We start from the raw sequence: 26,744 nt of genomic DNA, 5'->3' as shown, positions 1-26,744 counted from the left end.
TTCACTACCAGCTGTGCCCCATCAGGTTACTTGTACAGGTAGCTTATCCTACTTGAACAGTTGAACTGATTGTCTAACTTCCTAGCATCTTCCTTGTGAATAAGTGAAGAGAAAAATGAATCTGAAAGATAGAAGAATTATTTTAACGTAATTAACCATAGATAAGTGAGGGTTTAACAATTGATCAACTTGTTACTTCATTTCCAACCTAGCACAAATAATAATAAATAATTGGCAGAATGTCAATGAACTTTGAAAATTTTGATGGTCGGGACTGCTTGATCAAAGCAGTGAAGTCAAAAAATGCTGAGAATGTGGAGGTAAGTGAAAATGTCTTGTATAATTTTCAGTGTTATCTTTTATTTCTAGAGAAAAGTTTTTTAAATCAAATTTTATGAAATTGGAATTTAAAAATGAAAGTAGCATTTTGAGTGTGAAATATCTACTTATACTACTAATTTAAAATTATTTTTAATTGATATAAAATGCTTTTATACAATTTAAATGGCCAAAAGAGTATAGTCAGATGGGGTAAGACAGGACCGAAATCACTAACAAGCCTGTAGCATCTATACCATGAATAACTAAAAAACCCTAAACCTATCACAAGGTGCATTTATGCAATGGGCTTCTAAGCTACAACTCAGACGTTTTGCATCTATCATAGTTTTCTGTACAGATTAAAAAAAGTGAGCTGGTCCCATCTTACCCCATTGGGGTAAGATGGGACCAGGCTGGGGTAAGACAGGACCAACTGGTAATTCTTATGTTACAAGGTTTCTAATAAAAGTACAATTCTGATATTCAATATTATCCATCTAGAAACACATTATTTGATTAACACGTTAACCGCCACATGTACCACCGGTGGCACAAAACAAGCTGTCAATGAACGCCATATGTACCACCAGTGGATCATTTACAAATTTAATTTCAAATTTGTTTTTCACTCATTTTTCATGGCTAGAAGGATGAATTATCAGAACAAGTGTCATAATTTATTTATTTATTAGCATAACTATTCAAAAAAATAGTTTCATACAAATTTCAAACGAAATATAAGTAAAGTTTCGTTCCGTAAATCAGTCGCTTCCTCAAACCTTAAATTCAATGGTAAAAAAGGAAATTCTTCAAATAATACAAATAATCCGCATAAATTGGTGATCATAATTAGTGAAATTACCTTTTGAAAAATTAACCATGAACCAATAATAGCATTAGACATCAGCCATTACATGTGAGAGTGGGTTCTTTCAAAACAACCAGGGCATAAATGTGGCTTATTTTCACATTGGAGGCAGACTGTTTTCACTCTTCTTGCTTTTGCAGCTGCAACTGAGCAGCCTTCATTTTTCGACAGCACCTCGTAACAGTCTCTACATCTTTTTCTTACATTCCGACATTGACCCTCCAATTCAACAAGGTAATGAGAGTTTCTCTTCCCACCTATAACAGCTGGTTCTCGTCCTGGGTTCGTTTTGTTCGAGTTTCCTGTTATGAGTGAGTGAGCAATAGATTCTCGGAATTCTTTCATCGACAAGGGTTTCTTGGTATGAAATTTGTTGAAAAGGATGTATGAGTTGACCATTGCAGTTCCCAATAGCAGTTCAAATGCGGCTTTCTTGTACCATTTTCAAACTTTACATAGGGGTGAATAATAGGAGGCCATCTGATCAGAATAGTCTACTCCTTTTTTGGCAGAATTATAATCCAAGATACATTGTGGCTTCTCTATTTCGGTGCCACGTTTTTTCACGCCAGTTTTTACTTTGCTTGCGGTATGTTCTGGAACTGTTGTCATCATCAATACATTCCTTTTATCTTTCCAGTTCACAACCTTGATACCTTCAGAATTTTCTTTGCCAGTTACTTCACCTCTTTTCAATTTTGCTTGTGTTACACTTTTAGGAAGTCCTTTTCTATTTTTTCGCAGTGTTCCGCACACGTAGGTTGATTTTTCTAGTAGCAACCGTGATACTGCAACAGAAGAGTAGTAATTATCTACATAAAGCGTCCTGCCTTCTCTCAGTAAGCCTTCCATGAGTGATAGCGTAATGTACTCTGAATGCATCAAGTTTCCAGAGGCCTCTCCTCTACCAGTATAGATGCGGAATCTCCAAGTGTATCCCTCTACTGAGCACAACTTGTAGAACTTGAAACCGTATTTGTGCTTCTTGTTAGGAATGTACTGTCGTAATATTGTTCTGCCCCGAAACAAAACAAGGCTTTCATCAATGACAACATTCTCGTCTGGTGTGTACTTTTCGAAGCTTTGGGATAACAACTGAATCAATGGTCGCAATTTGTACAATCGGTCGCTCTCGTCTGCTTGACTGTAGTCCGCAAAATGCAAAAATCGTAGAATCAACTCAAATTTGTTTCTTGGCATTGCATTTTTTACAATCTCTACACCATACATCTTATTTTTTGACCAATAACTTTCAATTTCTGGCTGCCTATTCAAGCCCATCACAATCAAAATACCTAGAAACTGCTTGATGTCTTCGGCATTCACTGGCTTCCAATCTTTCATCTTGGAACACCGTGTGATTGGGCTTTCAGATGCAGTATCATCAAAATATCTATTTGTTTCAGTGATGATGAGATCAATAACTTCGTCAGTCAAGAAAATTTTGTACACATCCAAAGGCTCAATTTCACCATCCTTCACCAAGGTATAGTGTCTTTGTTCTTGCGCTGTGCAAACAAAACCTCTGTTTTTAGCTGTGACATCGTGCCATGAACTTTCAGTAGCGTGGGGATGATCAGTACCATTAGACTCCACTGTGGGTAGAACAGCTGATGCACTTGATTCTGAATGTACTTGTGGGTCCAGTGTTCCTTCGTTTCTAGAATTGGTACCATCATCCGAATCTGAATCAGTGTCACTGGAACTTGTTTCATGCTGTGGAGGCTCAATGCTCTCATCATCACTATCATCAGAAGATGATTCTTTTCTTCGTCTGCCATAAAATCGTCCAGTTTCCATTAGTGGGTCTGTAAGAAAAGAAAACCAAATCAAGATTCAACATAAAAATTAGTTATCGTAATGCTGAGCAATTAGGAGTAGGGAGTGAAATGAATAAATAAACGTATGTATCAAAACTACTAACTGCAACTGCTCAAAAAATATTTTTTGAGAGCTCTAAACTATAACCACTGGTGGCCAATTCATTATGATCCAATGTTTACCATTTCTATTGTCGCAATATGAGCCACCGGTGTACCATAATCTCTTGTACCACCGGTGGCACACATGGCGCTGGAGAAAAATGAAGATTTAGTGAACATCCTTATGTACCACATGTGTCTCATGGTTTAGTCTGTACTAGAAGAAATTAGACAGAGAGTATAACACATACACACCTTCCCTTGCAGCTGTTCCTGACCAACTGAGACGTTTTGGCGCGTAGAAGTCTTGGCGCTAGGGGGAAGTTCCAATAATGCACGCTGGCGGTTAACGTGTTAAACAACCACTTGTTACTGTTTTGTGTTGTGGGAAGTCAACTCCAATATCAGTCACATTGGAGGTTTTGTCACAAGATAACTTTGTTGACATTAAATGCAGCCATATGATCCATTTAGTCTTTTGAGTAAAAAATATGGATGATATTATATAGCTGGCATAGTTAATTATCATTTTATACTTTACTTTTGCTAGCAATAATAAGAAGTCCAAGAAACTTGCAAGAAACTCCAGTATTTTAGCAATAATGCCTTATTCGAGATTGAAATTCTCAAAGAAATTTGGTGAGAGTGAGCAAAAGATGAAAATTTTGACCAAAATACTCCAGTTACTGCATAATAATATATTCATTTAAAAACTATTTTTGATATATTGTAGGGTAATAGAGGACCATTTGTGGGGTAAGACTGGACCATATGTGGTGTAAGATAGGACCGTTTGTGGGGTAAAACAGGATCATTTAGTAGTCCCGTCTTACCCCATGTCCGGTCCTTTTTTGTCCCATTTTAGAATACATGTCAGGCAGTGATGGTAGCAGGTAGGAATGCCAAGTATGTCTCAAAAGTTGCTTATTACTTGAGGTTACCTGCCTACATCCACAAACCTGGCCAAAAAATTTTTTGTCATTAGACAGAGCTTATTTCCCTAACAGGGTTAACTATTTTGTGACCCTTCTTCACATATGTTTTCTTTAAAAATTAGCCAGAAATTCAATATTTGCAGAAGAGGGATGAAACAAACATTGAAATGACAGGCAATGATTGCGCTAACATATTCTTTTGTCAAATTAAATTTAGTGCAATTAGAATGCACACCATGGGCTGGTCCTTTCTTACCTCATGAAGGCTGCGATCCTGTCTTACCCCATTTGACTATACCGCAAAGAAATTAACATTTTTGAAACAAATAAAACTATGAATATTGATTGTATGACCATCATTTAACACGTTGACTACGTATTGGTAAATATGCGTACCACGAAATATATTTCTCCAGGAGGTAGTGGTACATAATTCAGGTTGCCTAAAATCGGCCAAATCCGAGAACAAAAAAGGCCAAAAAGGCCAATGATTCAATGTATAATAGTTTATTTGTAGGTTCCGCTATAAATATTCCATTTATTTTCTTTTTTCAGTATTTAAAATTTAATTAGGAAGTACCCCTATCATAAATTTTAGCCGGCCAGTGCAATTGAGAAAAACTAAATCAGGGAATTTGTCCGGGAAAAAATGACCATCTGGCAACCCTGCTAAAAAAGTACAAAAAATGAAATAATAGTACAATATGAAGCAATCGTAGTCAACGTGTTAAGTAGAAAATTTAGAAATAGGAATTATGGTCAATATATTCAATATTAATCAGTTGTATCACTAGCTTGATCCATTAATATTAGCTTACTTATCAAAGAAAAATTTAGTTTAAGATATTCCAATTTAATATATGTGTACCAGTACCTGTTATTTAATATATGTGTGTCAAGCTTTAAAGCATGCCATCTCAACCTTAAATTGGCACATTTGTGTAGTTTTAGGTCTGATCGCAATTAACTGATTGTGCCATAAAGATCAGTATCCCTGTTCTGTGTTGATTGGTAACCAAGGTGTAATTTTTTAAATGATGGACCGCGTAGCTAGACAAGATGCCCCATTGCCTACAGCACACTGTAGAGAGACAAGAACAACAGAGCAATGGAGGAAGCTCCAAAATTCTAATTGCTGCTGATGTAACATGAGATTTGTTTCTGATTAGAATAAAATTTGGCTTTTGCTAAATTAGTTTTACTGCTACAAAATTTTTACAAAATGTAGGATGACTGTCCTGATTTACCCTGCCCATCCCTTATTACCCATTTTGACTGTAACAGGTCATGATCTTGCTTGTTAGTTGTTGGTTGAATCTTACAATATTATTGAGAGAGAATGTTGCCAACATGCCAGGGTATGTTTGTAACATTCTCTAAAGTACAGTATATCATCAATGTCAATCAATTATCAATTCCTGATGTCAGAAGCTCAGAAGCTGAACTCTATTATGAAACTGGCATTAATTCCTTGAGTGAAACTGCATACAGAAAATGAAGCAATTGCAAGCTAATACTTGAAATATCAGGCATAGATGTAAGACTTGAATAAAAACATGATCATCTTAAAAGAAGACTCTGATGATTGTAAACATGATTGAGTTTAACCATGATGTTGCTTGCTGCCATTATGAATCCTTTGATTGCAGACCTGTTGCAGAAACGAGAAGCTGCCTCCTTGCAACAAGCCTTTCTTGATTACTGTACATCAATAATTTAAATTAATGATGCATGAAAAACTTTAGTCAATGAAGAGCAGTCAATATGCAGTTAGCACATACGTATCAACAAGATTGGGGCTGTTGTTTCTCATTGCAGCCTTCCTATTTGACAGAAATATAAAGTTTTCAACAAATGGTTTAATCTTTTAAATTTATCATCAAATTTGTTTATTCTGCAGGAATACCTTTACTGTGAAACAACAGAATTTTGTTTAAAGGAAAACTCAAAGCTGCAACATACAATATAATTATCTGATAAGGTATTTAACCTATTAAATTCAAGAATTCTTTCATGATAAATTAATATTTTTTTCAGTTTGAATACTTTATTTGGTTATTACAAATCTAGTAAAACATTCATTTTACAGAAATTCTACATGAAACCTAAATTATGGTCTGGCAACTAAAGTTGCCACTCAGCAGTAAGTAAACAAATTTGAACTTCTATGTAATGTATGGTTATGATATTGACTAGGGCAATAGAACTAAATTTTTCACAGGTAAATTGAAGAAATGAAATGAATATTTTGGAATGATTATGATGTATTCATTCAGTATTTAAATCATTGATAAAGTCATGAGAAAATAGGCTAATAACATTTATAATGATAAACATTATTGATCACCATTGTGGTATAGAAGAATAAACATTGCATGATTAACTTTCATGCATCCTGGGTGAAGAGCAATAGTGCATAATTTGCATTTGCGTGCAGTCCTTCCTTTGCTGTTAAGACATTTTGCATACTTTGTTACCGTCAACCGGGGCTACTCGGGATGGGCGGGGTAACTCGGGACAGTCCTCCGATACAGCATAAAACTGTTTTAGTAGCAAAACTAATTGGAATATTGCAAAACTAAACATAGTGGCGTAAACGTCAACATTTTTCCTATCTATGTAGTATAATGGAAGTTAAAAAAAACTACATTTACTAGCTCTGAAAAATTCCTGAAAAAAATGATGAAAAATGATATTTTGAAAAGTTACTTCTGCTAAGGTCTGTAGTAAAAAAAATATTTGCCGTATTAAAAAATTTCGCTTAGAAAAAAGTGGCAGACGAGTGTCAGCATGGAAACTTGATTTGCGGAATTTACATTTCTGCACGGCAGGGCTACTCGGGACACCCCCCCCTGGGCTATTCGGGACACCCTCAAAAATGCATTTACAGCAGAACCTCAGTTAACAAAGGATCCAGTTAAGAAAAAATTGATTAAAAACAAAGAATATTGATTACATTTACCTTGCTCAGCAAAAAAAATTTCACTTATCAAAAAATTAGTGCATCATCGGTCATCACAAAATTGTGCATAGAATGTCATATATAGAATTGTGCACCAGGCATCATAGAATGAAAAGTAATTGACCTAAACTATGATTTATTTCTCCAAAATATATGATGGTTGTCACTAAAACATTCCTTTCTGTTTCAGGTATGTATTTCACAATCTTTTTTTATAGTAAATTCACTTAACACAATTAAAATGGTGTGAAATTACAAGCCATCCTGTAAGCTTTACAGATATAGAAAAATGCTATAAGGCTGCTGATATGAAGCTTGCAGTGGACAAGGTTGTTGTAAATGCTCAATGGCCTGTCCATGGATATAGTAATATCGCATCAATAATACAGTAATTAATGTATATGGGAATATCATCAATAAAGGAAAAACAAGTAAAAATCACAGAAAATGTCATTTATTCTACCTCTACATCATCTACAATGAAAGAGGAGGACTTCAGAGTACTGTTAGTGATGGATGAGTACACTCTGCATGCTTCAAATGTTTTAAAATTAAGTTTTATTCCAAGTGTCCGTATTGCCGTATTTGTCCCGAGTACCGTAAAATGGGGTTACTTTGACCGGCGGGGTAACTTTGACCACTTTTCGTTTTTTAACAAAAACCCCCAAAACTCAAAAACGATATGACATAGAAAATTTTGTCAATGGCCATCAAAGGCCTAATACTGAGGCTACGTAACACAATAGAAAGATTTAAAAAGTTTGCATATCTAATAGGTTAAAAAATTAATAATGTGACCCACAAAAAAGAGCTATTATTTAAAGCCTGTCGGAGTACCCCCTCCAATTTTTTTTATTTTTTGGTAAAATAACTCCAGGTTCTGATGCATTGTAGTAGAACTCTTCTAGTTACATATGCAAAAGACAAATTTTAGGAAAGTGTCATAGTTTGCAAATGGGGGGCGCTGCCCCCCAATGGGGGAACTTTGACCACCTAATGGCAGCCGTGACGGGGTAACATTGACCGGCTTGTAAATTAAGTTAAAATTACCATAAGTACCTATATAACATATTTTATGTTTCATACACCTATTAATGTTTTTTCTTTATGTTTCAGACTCTACAGAGTCTTATATATGGTAATTTTAACTTAATTTCCAAACCGGTCTATGTTACCCCGTCACGGCTGCCATTAGGTGGTCACATTTTGCCAATTGGGGGGCGGCGCCCCCCATTTGCAAACTATGACACTTTCTTAAAATTTGTCTTTTGCATATGTAACTAGAAGAGTTCTACTACAATGCACCACAACCTGGAGTTATTTTACCAAAAAATAAAATTGATTTTACCACCCGGTCAAAGAATTAACAAAGACCATCACTTTTTTTTAAATTACATCAAAACTATAAGAGGAAGGAGCCAGCAATTTATGGTAAGTAAAGCTGGAGTATAGACCTGTATTCTGCATGTTTCAATTTAAGTTTAACTTATCTAGTAAAAAAATGGCATTATTTGGAAAAAAGTGGTCAAAGTTACCCCATTTTACGGTAGCCTTTTTTGACTACTTTTTTTGACGACGGGGCTACACTTTTTTTTGCTTCTGGTACCTGACAAATAGCATATGGAATTTTTTTGGAGAAGCCATGTGATAGCCCTCGCAAAGAGCTTTGAAATGAGCCTAAACTTGTTTATGAAATCTTTCATGGTAAGAAGTTATGAATGAAAAACGTTCAAAATCGCCCCGAGTAGCCCCGGTTGACGGTACCTCGCTTGGCAAAAAAAATTCACTTGTCGAAAAATTAGTGCATCATCGGTCGTCATAAAATTGTACATAGAATGCTATATATAGAATTGTGCACTTGGCATCATAGTATGAAAAGTAATTGACCTAAACTAAGATTTATTTCTGCAAAACATATGATGGCTGTCACGAAAACATTATTTTCTGTGTTAGGTATGTTTTTCACAATCTTTTTTGTTATAGTGAAATCATTGGACTCAATTAAAATTGTGTGAAATTACAAACCATCCTATAAGCTTACAGATACAGAAGAAATGCTAAATGGCTGCTGATATGAAGCTTGCAGCAGACAAGGTCGTTGTCAATGCTCAATGGCATGTCCATGGATACAGTAATATCACATTAATAATATGGTAATTAATGAACATGGTAATATCATATCTATGAAGGAAAAACAATTAAAAATCACAGAAAATGTCATTTATTTTACATCTGCATCATCTACAATGAAAGAGGAGGACTTCAGAGTACTGTTAGTAATAGATGAGTACACTCTGCATGCTTCAAATGTTTGAAATTGAGTTTTAATTCAAGTGTCCCTTTTTACCCCATTTCAAGATTAATTCAGGAGCCTTTTATATTGCATCTAGCGCATTACAAATAGCATATGGAATTTTTTTTGAAGATGCCATTTGATAGCCCTTGCAAAGAGCTATAAAATGAGCCTAAACTTGTTTGTGAAATGTTTCATGGTAAGAAGTTATTAACAAAAAACGCTCAAAACCATCCCTTTTTACCCCATTTGATGGTATAAGGGCTAGAACTCCTAGTCTCTGTGGTTCATTGTTGGCATCTTGGTGCAGTTAGTTCTTGTACCATTTACTGTCCCTCTTTGTGATTATTTGCAGTGCATTAGGGCTAGAACCCCTAGTCTCTGCTGTCTGTTTTGTGATTCTTTGAAGTGCATTAGGGCTAGAACCCCTAGTCTCTGCAGTTGGTCATTGTTATCTCAGTGCGGCTAGTTCCCGTACCATTTGCTGTCCGTTTTGTGATTCTTTGAAGTGCATTAGGGCTAGAACCCCTAGTCTCTGCGGTTGGTCGTTGGCATCTTGGTGCGGGTAGTTCCATTACCATTTGCTGTCCATCTTTGTGATTCTTTGCAGTGCATTAGGGCTAGAACCCCTAGTCTCTGCGGTTGGTCGTTGGCATCTTGGTGCGGGTAGTTCCCTTACCATTTGCTGTCCATCTTTGTGATTCTTTGCAGTGCATTAGGGCTAGAACCCCTAGTCTCTGTGGTTGGTCATTGGCATCTCGGTGCGGCTAGTTCCCATACCATTTGCTGTCCGTTTTTGTTATCTTTGCAGTTCATTAGGGCTAGAACCCCTAGTCTCTGCAGTTGGTCATTGGCATCTCAGTGCGGCTAGTTCCTGTACCATTTGCTGTCCTTTTGTGATTTGATGCAGTGCATTAGGGCTAGAATCCCTAGTCTCTGTGGTTAGTCGTTGGCATCTCGGTGCGGCTAGTTCCCGTACCATTTGCTGTCAGTTTTGTGATTCTCAGTTGTGTATTAGGGCTCATACTGTGTGGTTTCTTGGCTGTTCGTACTCCTGAAGTCAAGCCTTTTTCTGTGAACTTTTGGACAAGACGAATAATAAATTGAGTGCATCGTATGAAGAAACTTGTAATTTGCCTGAAGATTACCAGTATACTACAGAAAGTTCCTTGTGTTCTCTTCTTTCTCTAACGCAAGGGAATTTAGAACCAGACCAAAGAGCGACTCTTTAGCCCTTGTGTTAAGGATCAGTACAAAAGTCTACACCAAGTCGGCACACTACCCGTAAATATTTCAACTTTGTGGCAGTGTTTACGGTTACACGTGTATGATTGTGCCTGAGTATTTTCAATTGGATGATGAATTGCAAACAAAGCTCCATCGTCACTTTCATCCTACACTACCAATATATTGTTTTCTTAAATTCTGGCCAAGTTCACTTGCAAAATAAATATATATGAGTATATGTTATAGATATCACTATCAAACTTCATTGAAATATCTTACTGTTGACTGGATGTTAACTTATTTTCCTATAATATTTGTAGAACATGAGGTAGCCCTTTTTCTCCAACCTTCATGTAAAAGGACAATTTTCATGTCACAAATGCTGAGTGGCAAATTCAGTTGCCACTATGTATTATTTAGCTTATATTGTCCTTAATGTCAATGTTTATTGCCATTTATGAGTTTTGTCTGATTACTAGACTCCTAATGCATCATTTAAATGCTTAGAATAATAAAATATTTATTTACAAAGAATATGAACTCATTTTCTGAGAGCTGGTACAGGCCTGATAATAAACATTGTGACTTCCAGTAGTGTATAAGTCAACTGACTGAAGCATGAGCAATTGAGGTGAACAATTCTTGTTCAGTAATCATATGGAATGTATATGATGCGGTGTAATACTACAAAACTGAAATTAACCTTATATTATGAATGATACTGTCAAATTGAGTAAAAAGCGACGGGCGGGGTAAATCAGGACAGCTGTCACACATTTTGTAGAAATGTAGCAGCTAAACTGATCAAAATATTACAAAACTGAAAATAGTGGCGTAAATTCAATATTTTTACTATCTATGTAAGCCTGAAGCAAGTTAGGAAATCATACATTTACTACCTTTAAAAAAATCCCCGAAAAAAGTATGAAAAGTGATATTTTTCAAAAGTACTTCTGCTAAGGTCTGTAGCAAAAAAATATTTGCCGTTTTGAAAAATTTTAATTACATAAAAGTTGCACACAGGTGTTGGCTGAAGAACATGATTGATGGAATTTGCGTATTTCATTAAAAGAAAAAAAATTGTGGCCATTTCCACACAATGGGTAATAAGAGACACCCTCCAGGGATAATAAGGGACACTCCTAAAAACACATTTACAGTAGAACCTCAGCTAGCAAAGGCTCCAGTTAACCAAAAAATCAATTAACAAAAAAAAATGTTACATTTACCTCAATCAGTGAAAAAATTTCATTTAACAAAAAAATTAATGCATCATTGGTCATCACAAAATTGTGCATAGAATGTCATAGATAGAATTGTGCACTGGGCAAGATAGAATGAAAAGTAATTAACCTAAACTACAACTTATTTCTCCAAAAAATATCATGGTTGTCATTAAAATATTTCTTTCTGTTTCAGGTATGTTTTTATGATCTTTTTTGTTATTGTGAATTCACTTGACCCAATTAATATGGTGTGAAATTACAAGCCATCCTGTAAGCTTACAGATACAGAAGAAATGCTAGATGGCTGCTGATTTGAAGCTTGCAGTGAACAAGGTCGTTGTAAACGCAACATGGCATGTCCATGGATATGATAATATCACATCAATAATACAATAATGTATGGATATGGTAATATCATATCAATAATGGAAAAACAAGTAAAAATACAGAAAATGTTATTTATTCTACATTTAAATCATCTATTAAGGAAGAGGAGGACTTCAGAGTACTGTTAGTAATGGATGAGTACACTTTGTGTTTAAATGTTTTAAAATTAAGCTTTATTTCAAGTGTCACAGATTACCCCGTTCCCAGGGGTAATTCAGGACACTTTTGTTTTGCATCTGGCACCTTTTGAATAGCATATAGAATTTTTTTGGATAGCCCTCACAAAGAGCTTTAAAATGAGCCCAAATTTGTCTATGAAATGTTTAAAGGTAAGAAGTTATTAACAAAAACTTCCTTATAAATATGTCCTGTAGCAATCATTTGTAATTTTCATTTTTTTAGCTGCCCGAGGACTCGATATTGATTATCATCCTGTAATTTACTCTATCATAATCAATTGTAATACCTACAATACAATCTGTATCATTCATTCACTGTCAGTCATATTGACTTGAATTGTTTTCATGTAGAAGAATAATTGATATCCACCCTTCGCCACAATCATGCCTTGTTGTCATTAGGGTGATTAATGGGTAACCTTGTCCTATGTTACCTTACTTTGAAGTCTGGCAAGGCCAATTGCTATTACATTGTAATGATAAAGCAAATTAAGTAGTGATTTTTACCAAGATTTTGCAGAAAACTGATGAGAAAACACTTAAAATTAAGTTTTAACTTTGTTAATTTATTTATTTTATGCTGTCTCCAAAGTCTACTTACCTGCTGTCTACTTTTTTCAGACAGATGACTGTCAGTGTAGTTGATATCCACTTGAGTGATGCATGTGTTGAATCCTGCTTCATTTGCTAAGCAATTTGCTAATAATCTCCAATGGTCCATGATTATATACAATTTCTATTATATTACACATTGACCATTATCATGGTACTGGTATCCATTTTCCACATCAATTCCATAGCATTATTGTATATATCAATTGTTTGCCATTTGCCATATTGATCACAGATTGCCTTCTATGGAGAAGTGTAATTGATGACTCTGCTGTCCACCTTGTTTGTACGTATGCCTCTTCAAGCAAACAGATTTGAGGGCTTGCCTTGCTGATTCCTTGGAACCTCCAGTTCATGATCCTAGGAAAAGTGTGAACCACATATATTGCTGTAAATGCCTGTACATAAAATTGAACTATAATTTTGATTTTTATTTCGAATAATTTTAATTCTATTTCAAGAAATCTTCAGATGTATGTGAAAAAATTTAAATACCTGTTTGCCTTTATTCCTTTCATTTTGATTTCTATTTTGTATCAGTACAGGAAGAGAGTATGTTCAGTACATACTGCACCTTCCTCCATTTTTTATGAATGATAAATTATATTCTAATTTCATACTTACTTGCTGAAATAAATTATTTTGTACATATTTATTTTTACCTAGTTATTATCATTACAGAAATTTATCTGTGAGAACAATGAGGAATATATTTGTCCTTTGTACAGCCTTAACAATAGCAGGTTGAAGTAAGGTAATTTAGACATGTCTGTTCAACTTTTCATAGCATGTTAACCAGGACCAACTGATTAACCTTTGCTTTGGTTAAGCCATAGCAGATAATTAGACATGACAGGTTACACCTGATACTGATTTATGCAAAAGACCTGGGCCAGATTAAGGCCAAGTGAGCCGCTCACCAGTCTACTCTACAGATGTTTATGAGTTTGTGTGTTAGAAACTTTCTGCTGAACTGTACCTATAGGAATTACATGAGCATGTATCTACAATAAATATCATGTCAAGACATTTACAAGCAGGGTTACACTGGGTACCTGCCCACCTACTCACCTGGGTAGGATTTGCAACCTTAAAACCCAGGGTTTTTTTAATAAAGCCATGGAGCAAAAGTGGGTTTTAAAGAAAACTTAGGAATGCATCAAATTGATTTTTTAATTTTGAAATTTGGAGTGTAATAATACTGGATAGAAACTACCAAGGAAATATATATTAGGCTTCTTTAATAAATAGTCATCCATATAAGTATAGTGCATACCCATAGAAAAACCCACATTGATTAGAATTCTAAAATATAACAATAACAAATTTTTGTTTACATGTTTGCTAGGGAAATATACTTCAGATTTTTTTAACCATTTAATATCAGCCCTACCTGAACTGTTGGTTCAATGTCAATTTCAACATTGGTATTGATTTAATTTACAAACTGTATTTTCTAAATGTGGAATTGAAAAAAAAACATATAATAAATTATTTATTTCATGATATTTACATACACTATTCTCAGACTATCTATAACTCAATGTTTGATATTCTTTGTGCTATCAAACTCCATAAAACAAGCTTTAAAAAAAAGATAGAAACAACTAGCAATACAATCCTGTTACTTTTTGAGCATTTAAGAAAAGTTCTAGAAGTCTCAAGGTTAGGCACCCAAGCAAAAACTGAACATTGGTTATTGAAGAGCCGTGCACTACTGAGTTTTGAGAAACAAGACAACAGCTAAGAACTTGTACTGGATTAATTGATTCAATACATATTTTTACCATTGATTTGTAGTCTCTGACAAAGATATGTCACGTTTTTAAATAGTGTTACATCATGTTGATGATGCATCACAAACTTACTGTTTGAAGAATGGACAATTATTTAATTTGAAGGTATGGCAAATGTAATAATAGAGGTTGATATTTTCCATCATCAAATTTTTTATAATCAACATAAATAAAAATAACTTTGAAGAGGGGTATAAATGAAATAAAAGAAAAAAGTACTAATAACTATTTTACCCATTTTGCATGAGTTTTTAAAATAAAATCATGGGCTTTTCAATAAATTCTGGATGGGTTGAGCAATTTTGAAAACCATGGGTTATTTGCAACCCTGTTAGCAAGGATGAGGCATAGAGAAATTACAAATAGATGAAACATTTCTTCTATCTGAGTCATCTTGCTCTCAACATTATTGGTTTTGAACTTCTTGGGAGAGATGATTTTTGCAATTGTGAATTATTGATTTAGTTTCATGCAGGTAGCAGGCATTTACAATAGTAGAAGTCTCAAATTTAGGTGTAAATGTATAAGTGCTAAGTCCAATTCTTCAAAGGTTACTAATATATAAAATACCTTTATAAATACTATATCTAAAATCTCTTACTGTTGACCTTGGTCATCCATTCTTGTTTCTGTCATGAAGTTTATGTAGGAAGCCTCAACAACCAGTTGATCTTGATTGTTGTGACTAAACTTGTTTTTGCTACTAGAGAGTGCCTAGGCATTATCAATATTCAGTGTGGGATGGTTTGAATAACCCATTCTTCCATAACTCAAAGACTTTGGCTACTGGGCTTCACCAAGCTTAGAGGTGAATTGGTAATTGGTCATTTGTGCTCTGGCTATGTGTGATCCAGACAAACAAGTGTGTCTAATTCAGAACACAGGTCTGCTAATAACCATTATTTATATCAACTTATGATATTTTCGTTTTGTTCTGTAAAATGTTAGTGTTTGCCCCTCTGTCATTCCTTCCTGACTATGACTTCATATTATATTCAGTGATAGTTTAGTTGAAGTTACAAGTTGGCTACAGTCTCGCATACTGTGCAAGCTTAGCAGGAAGTCCTACATGTTTTGAGACCATGTTGAACAGAAAAAATACATTGAGCTTTGTAAAATTGGATTAATAACGCATGGATTGAATGAAAAAACAGCTATTATAGTTTGTGGCACTACTCATAATTTTTTTTTTTTTTTTTGCAGAGAGTCATAGCCTCACTGTTGAGTCATGGGCGTGACATCACTCGCAACCTCTGCACACCTGATCAAGAGGGCTACTCTGCTCTTCATCATGCTGTTTTGCAGAAAGATCCTGCAATGGTGAAGAAACTTCTCATGCATGATGCAGGTAATTGAGCTATAATTAATGATGTCTTGGGATTATTTTATTTCTTCATGAAGTCAATTTTTAGTCAATTATTGGATAACCAATTCTTTGGTTGAAATTCCCAATTTCAAAAAGAAAATATACAGCTTATTGTATAGCTGCTTACCTATTTGCTCTGTAGTTGGTGGTTAATGATGTTACCCTTTCTGCGAAATTGCTTATGCCACCCATAACTACTTTAGATCAAATTTAAAAAATTCTGCTTCAGTCATAAATTCTTTTCCAGTAATATTAAAGCTGCTAGAATCACATATTGGATTTTTCATTATGAATTATAAATATAACTGTCAGTGCTACTCTTTCAGAGAAGAATTTCTAAGTTAATTATTTCAAGTCCAATTTACTAAAAATTGAACTTGCGAATTTAAATTTATCCTTCTAACTGGGACTTGCATTACCATTTGCTTGTTTGTGCTATTTTGCAGCTGTTCTTCAGTGATTCTACTTCTGTTCTAAACCTTCTGGGCGATATGTATTCTGCAGCATACTTTAGCTCCTTGGAATGCTCATGGGATTTTCATTCTAGTAACATTGTTCCTGACCTGGTGGCAACATTGTCCTGCCACCACTGAGCTCTTAGTAGTGGCTTTGTGCTTTCTCAACCGAGTGCAAGTTACAGATGAGGAGGTCAAGTTGTTTGCAGTTGGGAGTTCCTCGCACTTTCTTTCAATGTCTTTCTTGGGTTGAAGTTTTATGTACATGTGGGGTATCAACCAATGCATTAAATATTAACAGGATAAACAACCCCATGTAGAGGTGGAAATACCTAGTTCTGTTACTGTTTCATTCCTTCTTGGTTAGGCAATTCTTAGAAATTCTAATGCTTTTATTCACTGCCCATCAAATTTTGATGTAGATATTGATGAATAATTTTTTTCTTCTGTTGTTAGTCATTATTGTGTAATTTTCATTGCAGATAGAAGGTGCATAAACATGGAGAGTCATGATCGAGATCGATCCACTGCTCTGCTGCTTCTCTGTAAAAACTGCACAGCCTCACACCTGGAGGTGACTAGGATGGGTCGTGGAATGTTTCTCTTTCTTATGCTTTTAATTTGGCCTGGACCAAATTAAAAACTAAACATGGACCAGACCAAACTCTGAAGATGATTTTCATGTGCATGATCATGATTATAAGAAGTAAAGATTTGCTGATTTTTTATAAATACTTTGTATTGTGGAACAGTCTGCATAAAAGTATTCACACTTGTAGGGTACTATAGTCAGGTCACTGCAGCATCTCTATGATGTCCAAAACTTTATCTAAAACTGCTTATTTTTGTTGACTCCTAATTTTGTTGTTGTTGCTGAATTCTATTTTTCTGCATAAGAAGTAAAATAAAAGTTTCAATTAAATTTCTACACGTTCAGGAAGAAATATTGGCGAGCCTTCTACATGCTGGGGCAAATCCCAACTTGCCTGAAAGAGATCCATTTTCCCTGCCCTTATTGTGCGGTATGTCACCTTAATAATTGCTCCAGCTTTAGTTAGGAAAACATTTGAGGAATTTTTATCAATATATTATATACAATCTAAATAAGAAATTCTTGAAGATTTTAGCAATGCAAGAACCATGCTAAAATCTGCCTAATGGTCAGATTTTTGAGAACAAAATTTGGTAGATGAGTCTCATCTTGAAGAGTCTACTTATTTCTTTTACTTGAACAGTGCTTAAATTTTTTATAAAAAATCATTTTTTAGGACAAATAAGAACTTTGCGCCTTTACAGTGAAAACAGCACATTATTAGATGCAAATTTTCCAGTCTTGGAGAAACGCTGGTGGCGAGGAGCTGAGCTAATGCTGGACGCAGGGGCGGACGCCACAGCCACGGATTCTGCTCACTATAGGTTTCCAGCCACACGCTATGCTCGGGTATGCGCAGCCTTTGATTCAGTGAAATATTTACGTCCCAATTTGCGGTTGCGTAATAAACTTTCCACATTATTACAAAAATTTTAGTGCACCCATATATGAGTATGAAGAATGTTCATTCTGTGTTGTAGATTTTGTTATGAAAAGTTGCTACTTACTTCCCTGTTTGCGTTTGACCTGTCACAGCACTCAATGATCATTACTTCTATATCAAATTCTCAATTAATTGCCTATATTTCTTTTGTTGTCCGGTTTTCCTTAAAATCCTTTTGTCTAAGATTTGTATCTGTGATTTTAATTCAGATGCTAAGGACATACTGTCAACTTTGTTGTGAGCTTAGTTGAGCTTAAGCATTTTATTTTGAATATTTATGTATTTTCAGGATAATGTCGAAATACTGAGGAACCTTTTGAGCAAAGGATGTTTGTGCCCTTCCCTCAACAATTGGATAGTTGAAAGAAAACTAACAGACGCCCAGTTGGCGACCATATTGCCGCCGTACATATTGTTTCACCCTGAGAGTAATGTGTGAGTACTATAGCTGCATTAGACCTAACAAAACCAGCTTATGTGAATATTTTGAATTACTCTATACCTTAAGTATTTGGATTTGCGAGTAATAAGTCCATATTTTGAATGAAATAAATTCTTCATTAATCAAATGCAATGTAAGATTCGGTTTTCTGTAACTGGTTCTATTTCTGGTACCTAGGCTGAATGTTCTGCTTGCTGCTGCCTCGGCATTGTACCACGAGAGCGCTCTGTACATTCTGGAGCATTACATGTTTGACAGGATGGATACATTTGAGCAAATAATCTGCGATATCTTTAAACTTAATAATGGAATCAACTGGGCAGACAAGAAAAAGTAAGAGTTGTTAAATAGATCCTGCATCTACTTAATGCAAAGTTTCCTTGTTGGCATTTTCTGTGTTTGCATAAAGAGAATTAACTTTTCTACAATTAATTTGTTGAGAAATTCTGCATTTAGAATTAATTCATAGATACTCGTTGCTTTCAAGGCATGGTATTCCTTTGATAGTTAAAGCAAGATGATTATTAGACTCCAGTCATGCTTGTAATTTCTACAAATGCTGAACTTTGAGTGGAAAATCTAAAATTGTCATCAGGTACCTAATGGAAGTTGATTCCTGGCAAAATATTGCTAAAGCATTACTGATCCGGTGGTTGTTGTCTCAGAAGGATTTGAGTTCTAATCCTCTTCATCATTGATTTATTTAATTTATGCGTCCACAAAATATTTTTCTCTTCAGGTACATAACTGCCTTGACGAAGAACAGCTTCAGTAGTGAATTGAACAAGAATGACCTGCTGATAATGCTTTTCCTGACTTGCGCCAGGTCAGTTCCTGCAAAAGTTACATTTGTTTATTCAATACTGAAATTTATGATGAAATTTATTACGGTCATATATCTTTCTTAACATTACTATTGATTTTAACTGAAATAATTTTGAAGCTAGTTACTTGTCTTTCACTTCGGCCTAGATTGTTGAAGCTGGTGCAAGCTGGAAGAATAGTTGAATTTATCTTGCTCTTAGGTCCTGCCCTAAATATGAAGACAAAGAAGAGTGTTGCGGCTTGTGCGACATCAATGTCGAACAAATCTGGATCAATCTAGAACATATTCTTAGACTAGCCGAGCACAATGGTCTACCCATCGAAAAGTGGAAGCTAAGCAAGGAACTGATCGAAAATCCCTTTTTTGAAACAGTACGGGCAGAATGGACGTATGATGAGTAAGTAAGCAAGTTCATTTGCCGGCATTAGCATGATAGCATTATCTACAATTATTTATTAATTGAACCTGTAGCTATCAATTATTTATTATTAGAATAAGCTCTTGAAAAATTGCTCAATAGATCTACTCGTTGGTTTGAATAAGTACTCAAAAATGGGGAAATTAATTGTGAACAAGATCCAACTATGACAGAGGATTCAAATGAACACAAATTAGTAATAAATTTGATGAATGTCGATATTTTATTTAGACAATTTAACACTTTGGCTGAGACTCTCAAAGTATACTGTTAAGCTGGGATGCGGCTTGTTCGAACTTGAATAATTTTAGTTAAAGACATGATAGTGACATGGAAGATGGTGCGCCGTTCTTGTCTCGGTGAGTGTACGCCGTTCTTGTCTCGGTGAGTGTACGCCGTTCTTGTCTCGGTGAGTGTACTCCGTTCTTGTCTCGGTGAGTGTACGCCGTTCTTGTCTCGGTGAGTGTACTCCGTTCTTGTCTCGACGAGTGTACTCCGTTCTTGTCTCGGTGAGTGTACTCCGTTCTTGTCTCGGTGAGTGTACTCCGTTCTTGTCTCGATGAGTGTACGCCGTTCTTGTCTCGGCGAGTGTACGAGATTCAGAAAAAAATCGTGAGCATCTATTGGTACACGTCGCCTGGAACGGTAACTGATATCTTTCTGGGCATCGTGCGCTGTAAGTGGTGCACGACATTTATTATAAGACGGCAATTAAAATATGATCAGTTAAAATATACGATCAGTTCTATAGTAAAAAAAATATAGTCAATCTATCTATAGATACATAAATACAAATTATTGGATGCTTCGACTTGTAGGAGATAATTGTGGAAAGCAGATGCATGTTAGTGGCCAGTAGCCGTTCTAGTCCGATGATCACCTGAATCGTTTGAAATATCGTAAATCTGATGATTCTAATGATACGTCTGTAAGAATTCGAATATTACTGCAGGTCTTGTCTTCTGGGGGAGAGACGCCCCATTGAAAAAAAGTTCCATATTCTAGAAATATTGTTGTGCTACTTATTATGTATGTATTTTCTTAATATTTAAACATATTGTGCAGTAAGGGCACGGAAAAAGATGTTAACGTCCTCAACCTTGTGCTGCTCCAGACGACTTTATGTTCGGTTCGCCTCGTCTTGAAGCTCCTGCTACTGATGAAACAGAAAGGTGAGTGTTGTACTAGGGGTGTAGCACAGGCTTGATTTTCACTGCTTCAATTTTCTGGCGTATACTGTCTTTTGACAGGGAATAAATAATGAATATCATCGGCTGATAAAAACAAGACTACATGTAAGGTATGTTGTCAACATTATTCTCGAGACGAATTTAAAAGCAGAATAAGCGTCAAGTAAATTGACCATATGTTCATGAGAACGTTCGAGAGACCAGCATCAGAAGTTAAAAAAAAAACTTGGAGAATATTCGCACAATTAACAATGAAAATCCAAAAATGCGCGAAAAAGATCAAAACTTTAGTGACGAGAAATCGAGAAAGCAACATGGAAACCTATCGACTTACATTTTCAAAAGGGATTGGAACTGTACGCGTTGTTGAGTCTAGGCGCGTTCTTGAGTCAAGGCCCAGATTCTGTCTAACCTGGTCTATTAATAAAGTTATGTGCTCTGCGCATCAGCATACGTCGAAATAACATCGTCTACACACGTGTTTCTGAGCATCGCGGTAGGAGCTTTCGCTCGAACATATCGTTTTCCAGGCCTTCTCACTTGGCTGTGCGTTTCTATGCTGAACAGTGCGACGTGATTGTGTCTGAGAGCCATTTAGAGATACTCGGTGCCACTTGTGGCCGAACCAAGGATTTTAGAACCACTGCACATTTTTGAAACGAAAACATTGTCTTAATATCGCGTATAGTGTAATTCTTATTCTCTTGATATTGTAACTCGATAAGTCTTCTATCGTTTTCTCGTCACTTGGGTATTTTTCGTGCATATTTGGATTTTTGCTGTTTACGAAATGTTTTCAGTAATATTTGGTGACTTTACTTAGCGATTACTCTTGGTTAACTTGCAATTTCAGCTGACTGATGACATGAGTACTTATATGCGCTCAAAAACTCTGGATACATGTACGTATTGACACTTTCCAGGTTTCCGGCTGACAGTGTCATCTGCGGCAGCATTCTTATCTAGTCCATGCACATGTCGCCCAATCCATCAAAATACTGACATTAATTTCCAAGCTATTGTGCACCCGGAGTCACCGTATCGAATTCTGTTATCAGAGCTGATCAGGAACTGCTGTGAAGAGGGGCAGTGCTGGTTCAGGTGGGTTCGTTTAGATGAAAGTGTCTACCATGCAATACGTAAATCATTCGAAGCAAGGTAGCTTCACAGCTGATGCATATGTACACATCTACATTGCTAGTATATATATATGATACTCTTCTCAATCAGGTTTTAGCCCGATTTTTAGCTCCGAGCGTCATTACATTATTTTCATTTGTGTGCCTCAGGTCGCCCAGGATGATGGATTTGTGTAGGAGCGGCATTAGAGCAAGACATCATTTCCGTGTGCTTATGCTGCTCCATCTCGGCGTACACGAATTATTCCTGTCCAAGCACGAATTATACCAGTAAGTGTCTCAGCCAATTACTGATGTACAATTATGTTGCTTGTTGGATTAATAATAATATAACCAATGAGTTCAAAATTTCTATGATGTTTAAAGTTACTTCTTCTGTCTTCTGGAACAGCGAGACACAAATTGCATGGCCGCATACTGAAAGTGAGCGGCTCATGAGCTCCATTGTTCATCGTTATGCTCCGAGATGGAAGCTTCGGACTCCTCCGCCTGGGTCTCTAGGCCACGACGAAATGAGATGGTTAAGATATCACTATCGTCCAGAAGAAGAAGTGGCATTCTTAAATCAAATGTTGTCACTCTTAAATCAAATGGGTACGTTTAAATCAAAGAGCGAGGCAGTTTACTTAGGGTTAATGGACCTCCTTCTGAACTTCACTCAATGAAAGGATTTACTAAAACTTCGGCGTACCCAATTTGTACATAAATTGGAGTTCCCAATTTAGGAGGCTGAATTATGGTATCTTTTAAATTATTTATCCCCGTCTCTATTTATTAATTAGTGCCTTAAGGAGTAATTGATTCACGTGATTAAAAGTTGATCACCTATTACAGTGGCTAGACTGGATACATCTGATGTGTTGGCAGTCGGCGATTAAATGAATGCATATACTTACATGCTTATAAATAATGATATTATAATGTTATAATATTATAATTATTTAATAAAGGTCTATTAGCTTAGTATTAATGAACATTGAATTTTGTTGGTGTGTAGCGCCGCTGCGGTCGCTGAAGGAGCTGTGTCGCCTCTCCATCCGCGCCTCCCTTGGCCACTGCAGGATTGAAGAGAAGACGGAAGGCTTGCGAAACGAGTTGCCAGCTTCTCTTAGAGAATACCTTTACTTCCGGGACCGTTGAAATGGTGCATTTCAAGTGGTGATGATTCACTGATACAGCGTTGAACCCAAAATTCAGTACTAAACGTATCAAAATTTTATTTTGACTTATAATTGAACATTCAAGTGAATAAAACGAAACGGAGTCTTATCTATCGTCAACGAAACCCCAAAAGACAATAACGATAACATTCCCAAATCACAACAGTATTTGGTTTGGTATCTTTAATAGGAATTTTTTGATTTAGTTACTTCAACGACACAAATTTTTCATTAAAACTTCGGAAGATGTTTTTTACGGCTACGCTGATGCGACTACGTCGTCAACTGCCTGAGGCACGTGTGTGCTACTGAGGCCCAGAAGCAATAGAACTAACGCTCATCTGGCCTCAGTTGGGGGAGCTGATGCGAGATTATTTTGGTGACAATAGTGGGACAGAGGCGGACGTCCAGGGATTGTGCTCAAAGATACGTTAAGGATTCCTTGTCAGACGGATGTGTGATTTAGACTGTTGTGGTGGTGGTATTGACGCCAAGTGATGTCTTATTCTGGCCTTTTTCAAGATTGTATTAAGCTTTCCATTTCATATATTTTTCAGGTTTTTTTTCTTGTAATTTGTTGTAAACAGCGCAACAAATTGTGTGTGTTCCTGCATTTTTTCTTGTCCAAATTTTAAGTTTTTTCATCTCTGGAAATCGCGCTGCTGTTGTTCAATAATGTCACATTATTGATGGTATTTCTGTTGCCATTAATAATATAGAAAGGAATAACCTCTACGACATATTATAGGCATGTTCGCATTGTTTAGCAGACAAGTTCTGTTAAAGAGAGCTTCCAGTGTTTTGCCCTGGCGCTCTGAGCAGCTGCCGTTAACGCAACACACTCGAGCTTCCTAAACAAAGCATTGATCCTGCCAGAAAAGAAGGGAAGATAAAACAACAGGAATGGTTGAAAGTACGAGGTTCCGTTTAGTACTTAGCACAGATTGTCATGCATCTAGAAGGATTTTGGAAAACCTGCTCAAAAATGAATTATAATTAAGCTTCTTATCACTCTTACAATTAAGAGGACTCTTGTCACGTCCCAGAAGCTAACCAAGTTGACAAATTCAGACCACAATAATAATATAGAATATTTTATTGCATGAACACGAGCATCTCTAAGAATAAGTGGTTACAAATACTTAATAGATATTTCCGTACAGCTTGAAAAACGTCAATTCTTTCAACTGGACATAACTTACCTTGGCGGATATTACAGGTTTGAGGTATATCAGATACAAGAAACTTACTCTTACGCATAGGAGTAAGGAGGGCGTTATTTACTGTAGTTTTTGGTACTTCGACTTTCTTCGCTCCCTAGTTCAATACGGTTATTGGACCAAAGAAAAATAATTGATAATATTATAAATTATAATAAATATAATTTACTCCACCATATTTGTGCAATCAATTATTGAAATTGTTCAAATGTCCATTATCAAAGTGACCAAAATAAAAAATTCATTAACACTTGATAGTTAGATTGGCAAGTCAATATACATTAAAATATTCCGCTCTCGGAGTAATTATGTTAGACCGGGAGCTTTGTGACGCACGATTTAATAAGGGGGTAATAAGTCTGCAGACTTGATCCTTGTTTCCTTATATTTCGGCGTCGAAACCTGCACGTACAGGATTCTATAAGAGTGTGAACATACAAGAAACCGAGATCATATAATGATAATTAGAGTTTAATGAACGCAGTTCTAGAAGAGAACTGCTTTAAATCGAAAATACGAAGCACCATGATCATCTAGGATGATAATTAGTTTTATGAACACAGTTCCAGAAAGGAGCTGCCTAGGTTACTGGCCTAGTTTTCCAAACTGGCTGACCACGGTAATTAACATGACACAGGGTAAATTCGTAGGTTCTTCAACTTACGGTCTTTGAGGCTCTAGAAAGACGAACGTGGACTTCAATTCTTCAATGCTATTTCTAACAAATAGCTTTTTATACTACTAGCAATACCGTACGATACCTGCAAATATGGAATAAAGTATTTAGACTGGAACTATAAACCATTTAACTTCACAGCACAGCAGCTTTTCTGACAATCCCATTCATTCTCAAATCAACGATATTTCCATACAACCAAGGCACACTTGACACGCATTAGCTTAAAAAAGAAGCCGAATCAATTTGCAATGATTAAATGTCAGATCATCTGTAGCACAAGCCATTACAAAGCATTCTCCACAAGATTTCTATTTTTTAGGGCAGAACAGAAACTACTAGATCTAGCTCACGACAATTATCGCCTTGAGATGACGCTGTATTGGTTGATTTAATAAGGTAATTCAAATCAAACCCTAATGTATTGAACAAATAATTCAAATATAACGGACATTCTGTGATATGCCGCTGGCTTAGAGGCGCCCATCTTGACTAAGTGACGTACAACTTCACACAACGGCTTCAGGAATAAAAAGTAATCACTGATATTCTCACAAACAGTTTCTGCTCGTTCATAAAATCTCAATCACCCAGAAAATACACATATTTCACATTTAACACATAGAAACACATAAATAAATTTGGCACAGCTTCCCTCGTTGCCGTTCCAAACTTCAACTGCGCGCGCATAGACTGCGTGGGTGCTGCCGGACTTGAATTTTCCGGAATTAGCAGACAAGTCGATAATTTGCATACTACGATACACATTTAACATTATATTTACTATACAGTTTAAAGTTACTATCTCGAGCTCCTCGGTCAACGATATATTGATACTGTTTTTACACGTTGAAATGAACGTGACATAAAACGCTTTTCATGGCTGACAGCAGCGAAGGTGCCACTAAAAGGTCGAAATTTATAATTTTGTTCTTTAAAGTTATAAGTACCAAAAATTCAACGCTACGCTACTTGGTTTCAACGCTACGCAATACCAAGTATCCAAGTGACTTCGACCTTGACAGTTATCAGAGATTAACAGAAAATATTCAGGTCATAAATTTACACGTGAAGATAGTTGAACAGCTGTAAATACTTCCCACAAGTAAATTGCTTCTGAAAGCAAGTAAATGGTAACCCCTAAAATTTTGCTTTACTCATTCGATCTTCCGAATAATAGTCAAAGGATGAATAATCAAAATTCCTGGAATAAGTAAATGGAATTAATTAGAACGCATTCACTAGTTGTATCAAAATTAAAACTCAAATCTGGCAGCAGTTTATGGAAGGTAAGATTCATTAAGACGACAAAACGGTCACTGTCCAACCCTGACGCTTTATGAGCGTCTAGCAGATGTAGATTGAGATACGCGAAGCCATAAGGTTATAGTATAGAATAGAATAGAAGTGTCGGCGTTGAAGACATAGGCCCATGGCCTGTTGCCGATTCTTGAACTTTTCGTGACTTGATTCACAAGGGATCCGGCCTTTGGAACCCGATCTTTCCATAACTGACGATTGATTGAGATAGCTGTTTCATAATCTTTAATCTTTCCTCATAGGACTTGCCTTTCAAGCCCGGAACTATC

At 35.9% G+C, this 26,744-nt stretch overlaps 2 protein-coding genes across 4 annotated transcripts; one reads left to right on the top strand and one right to left on the bottom strand.

The window, feature by feature from the left end:
• On the top strand, positions 1-23,867 carry LOC108679542. Of its 3 annotated transcripts, none has more exons than XM_047885588.1 (14): positions 1-320; positions 15,932-16,068; positions 17,027-17,123; positions 17,481-17,571; positions 17,881-17,990; positions 18,374-18,519; positions 18,704-18,859; positions 19,266-19,352; positions 19,552-19,749; positions 20,836-20,942; positions 21,884-22,061; positions 22,250-22,369; positions 22,491-22,693; positions 23,097-23,867. In XM_047885588.1, exons 1-14 carry the CDS (start codon positions 240-242, stop codon positions 23,237-23,239), a joined length of 1,854 nt encoding a protein of 617 aa, XP_047741544.1. In that variant the 5' UTR covers positions 1-239; the 3' UTR covers positions 23,240-23,867. The 3 variants fall into 3 exon arrangements, with proteins under 3 accessions (XP_047741544.1, XP_018023673.1, XP_047741543.1); XM_018168184.2 differs by having other exon boundaries at positions 15,932-16,076; positions 17,032-17,123; positions 17,487-17,571; XM_047885587.1 differs by having other exon boundaries at positions 15,932-16,076; positions 17,032-17,123.
• On the bottom strand, positions 1,079-3,493 carry LOC108679543 (piggyBac transposable element-derived protein 4-like). The gene is made up of 2 exons (XM_018168185.2): positions 3,367-3,493; positions 1,079-2,997 (listed from the first exon to the last, which is right to left on the bottom strand). The coding sequence occupies exon 2, from the start codon at positions 2,987-2,989 to the stop codon at positions 1,634-1,636; it is 1,356 nt and encodes a 451-aa protein (XP_018023674.1). The 5' UTR covers positions 2,990-2,997; positions 3,367-3,493; the 3' UTR covers positions 1,079-1,633.
• Positions 23,868-26,744: the final 2,877 nt, after the last annotated feature.

This window comes from Hyalella azteca, unplaced genomic scaffold (genome assembly GCF_000764305.2).
Source record: "Hyalella azteca isolate HAZT.00-mixed unplaced genomic scaffold, Hazt_2.0.2 contig2480, whole genome shotgun sequence".
In the NCBI taxonomy this organism is placed as follows: Eukaryota; Metazoa; Arthropoda; class Malacostraca; order Amphipoda; family Hyalellidae; genus Hyalella; species Hyalella azteca.
The sequence above is the reverse complement of the archived record's forward strand: the minus strand, read 5'-3'. Positions and strand labels throughout refer to the sequence as shown.

Coding starts and splice junctions, on each gene's coding strand:
- LOC108679543 (XM_018168185.2), bottom strand. CDS start 2,989: ATGGAAACTGGACGATTTTATGGCAGACGAAGAAAAGAATCATCTTCT.
- LOC108679542 (XM_047885587.1), top strand. CDS start 240: ATGTCAATGAACTTTGAAAATTTTGATGGTCGGGACTGCTTGATCAAA. Junction 17,572..17,880: donor TTCCCTGCCCTTATTGTGCG/GTATGTCACCTT, acceptor CAAATTTTCCAG/TCTTGGAGAAACGCTGGTGG. Junction 22,062..22,249: donor GAGGGGCAGTGCTGGTTCAG/GTGGGTTCGTTT, acceptor TGTGTGCCTCAG/GTCGCCCAGGATGATGGATT.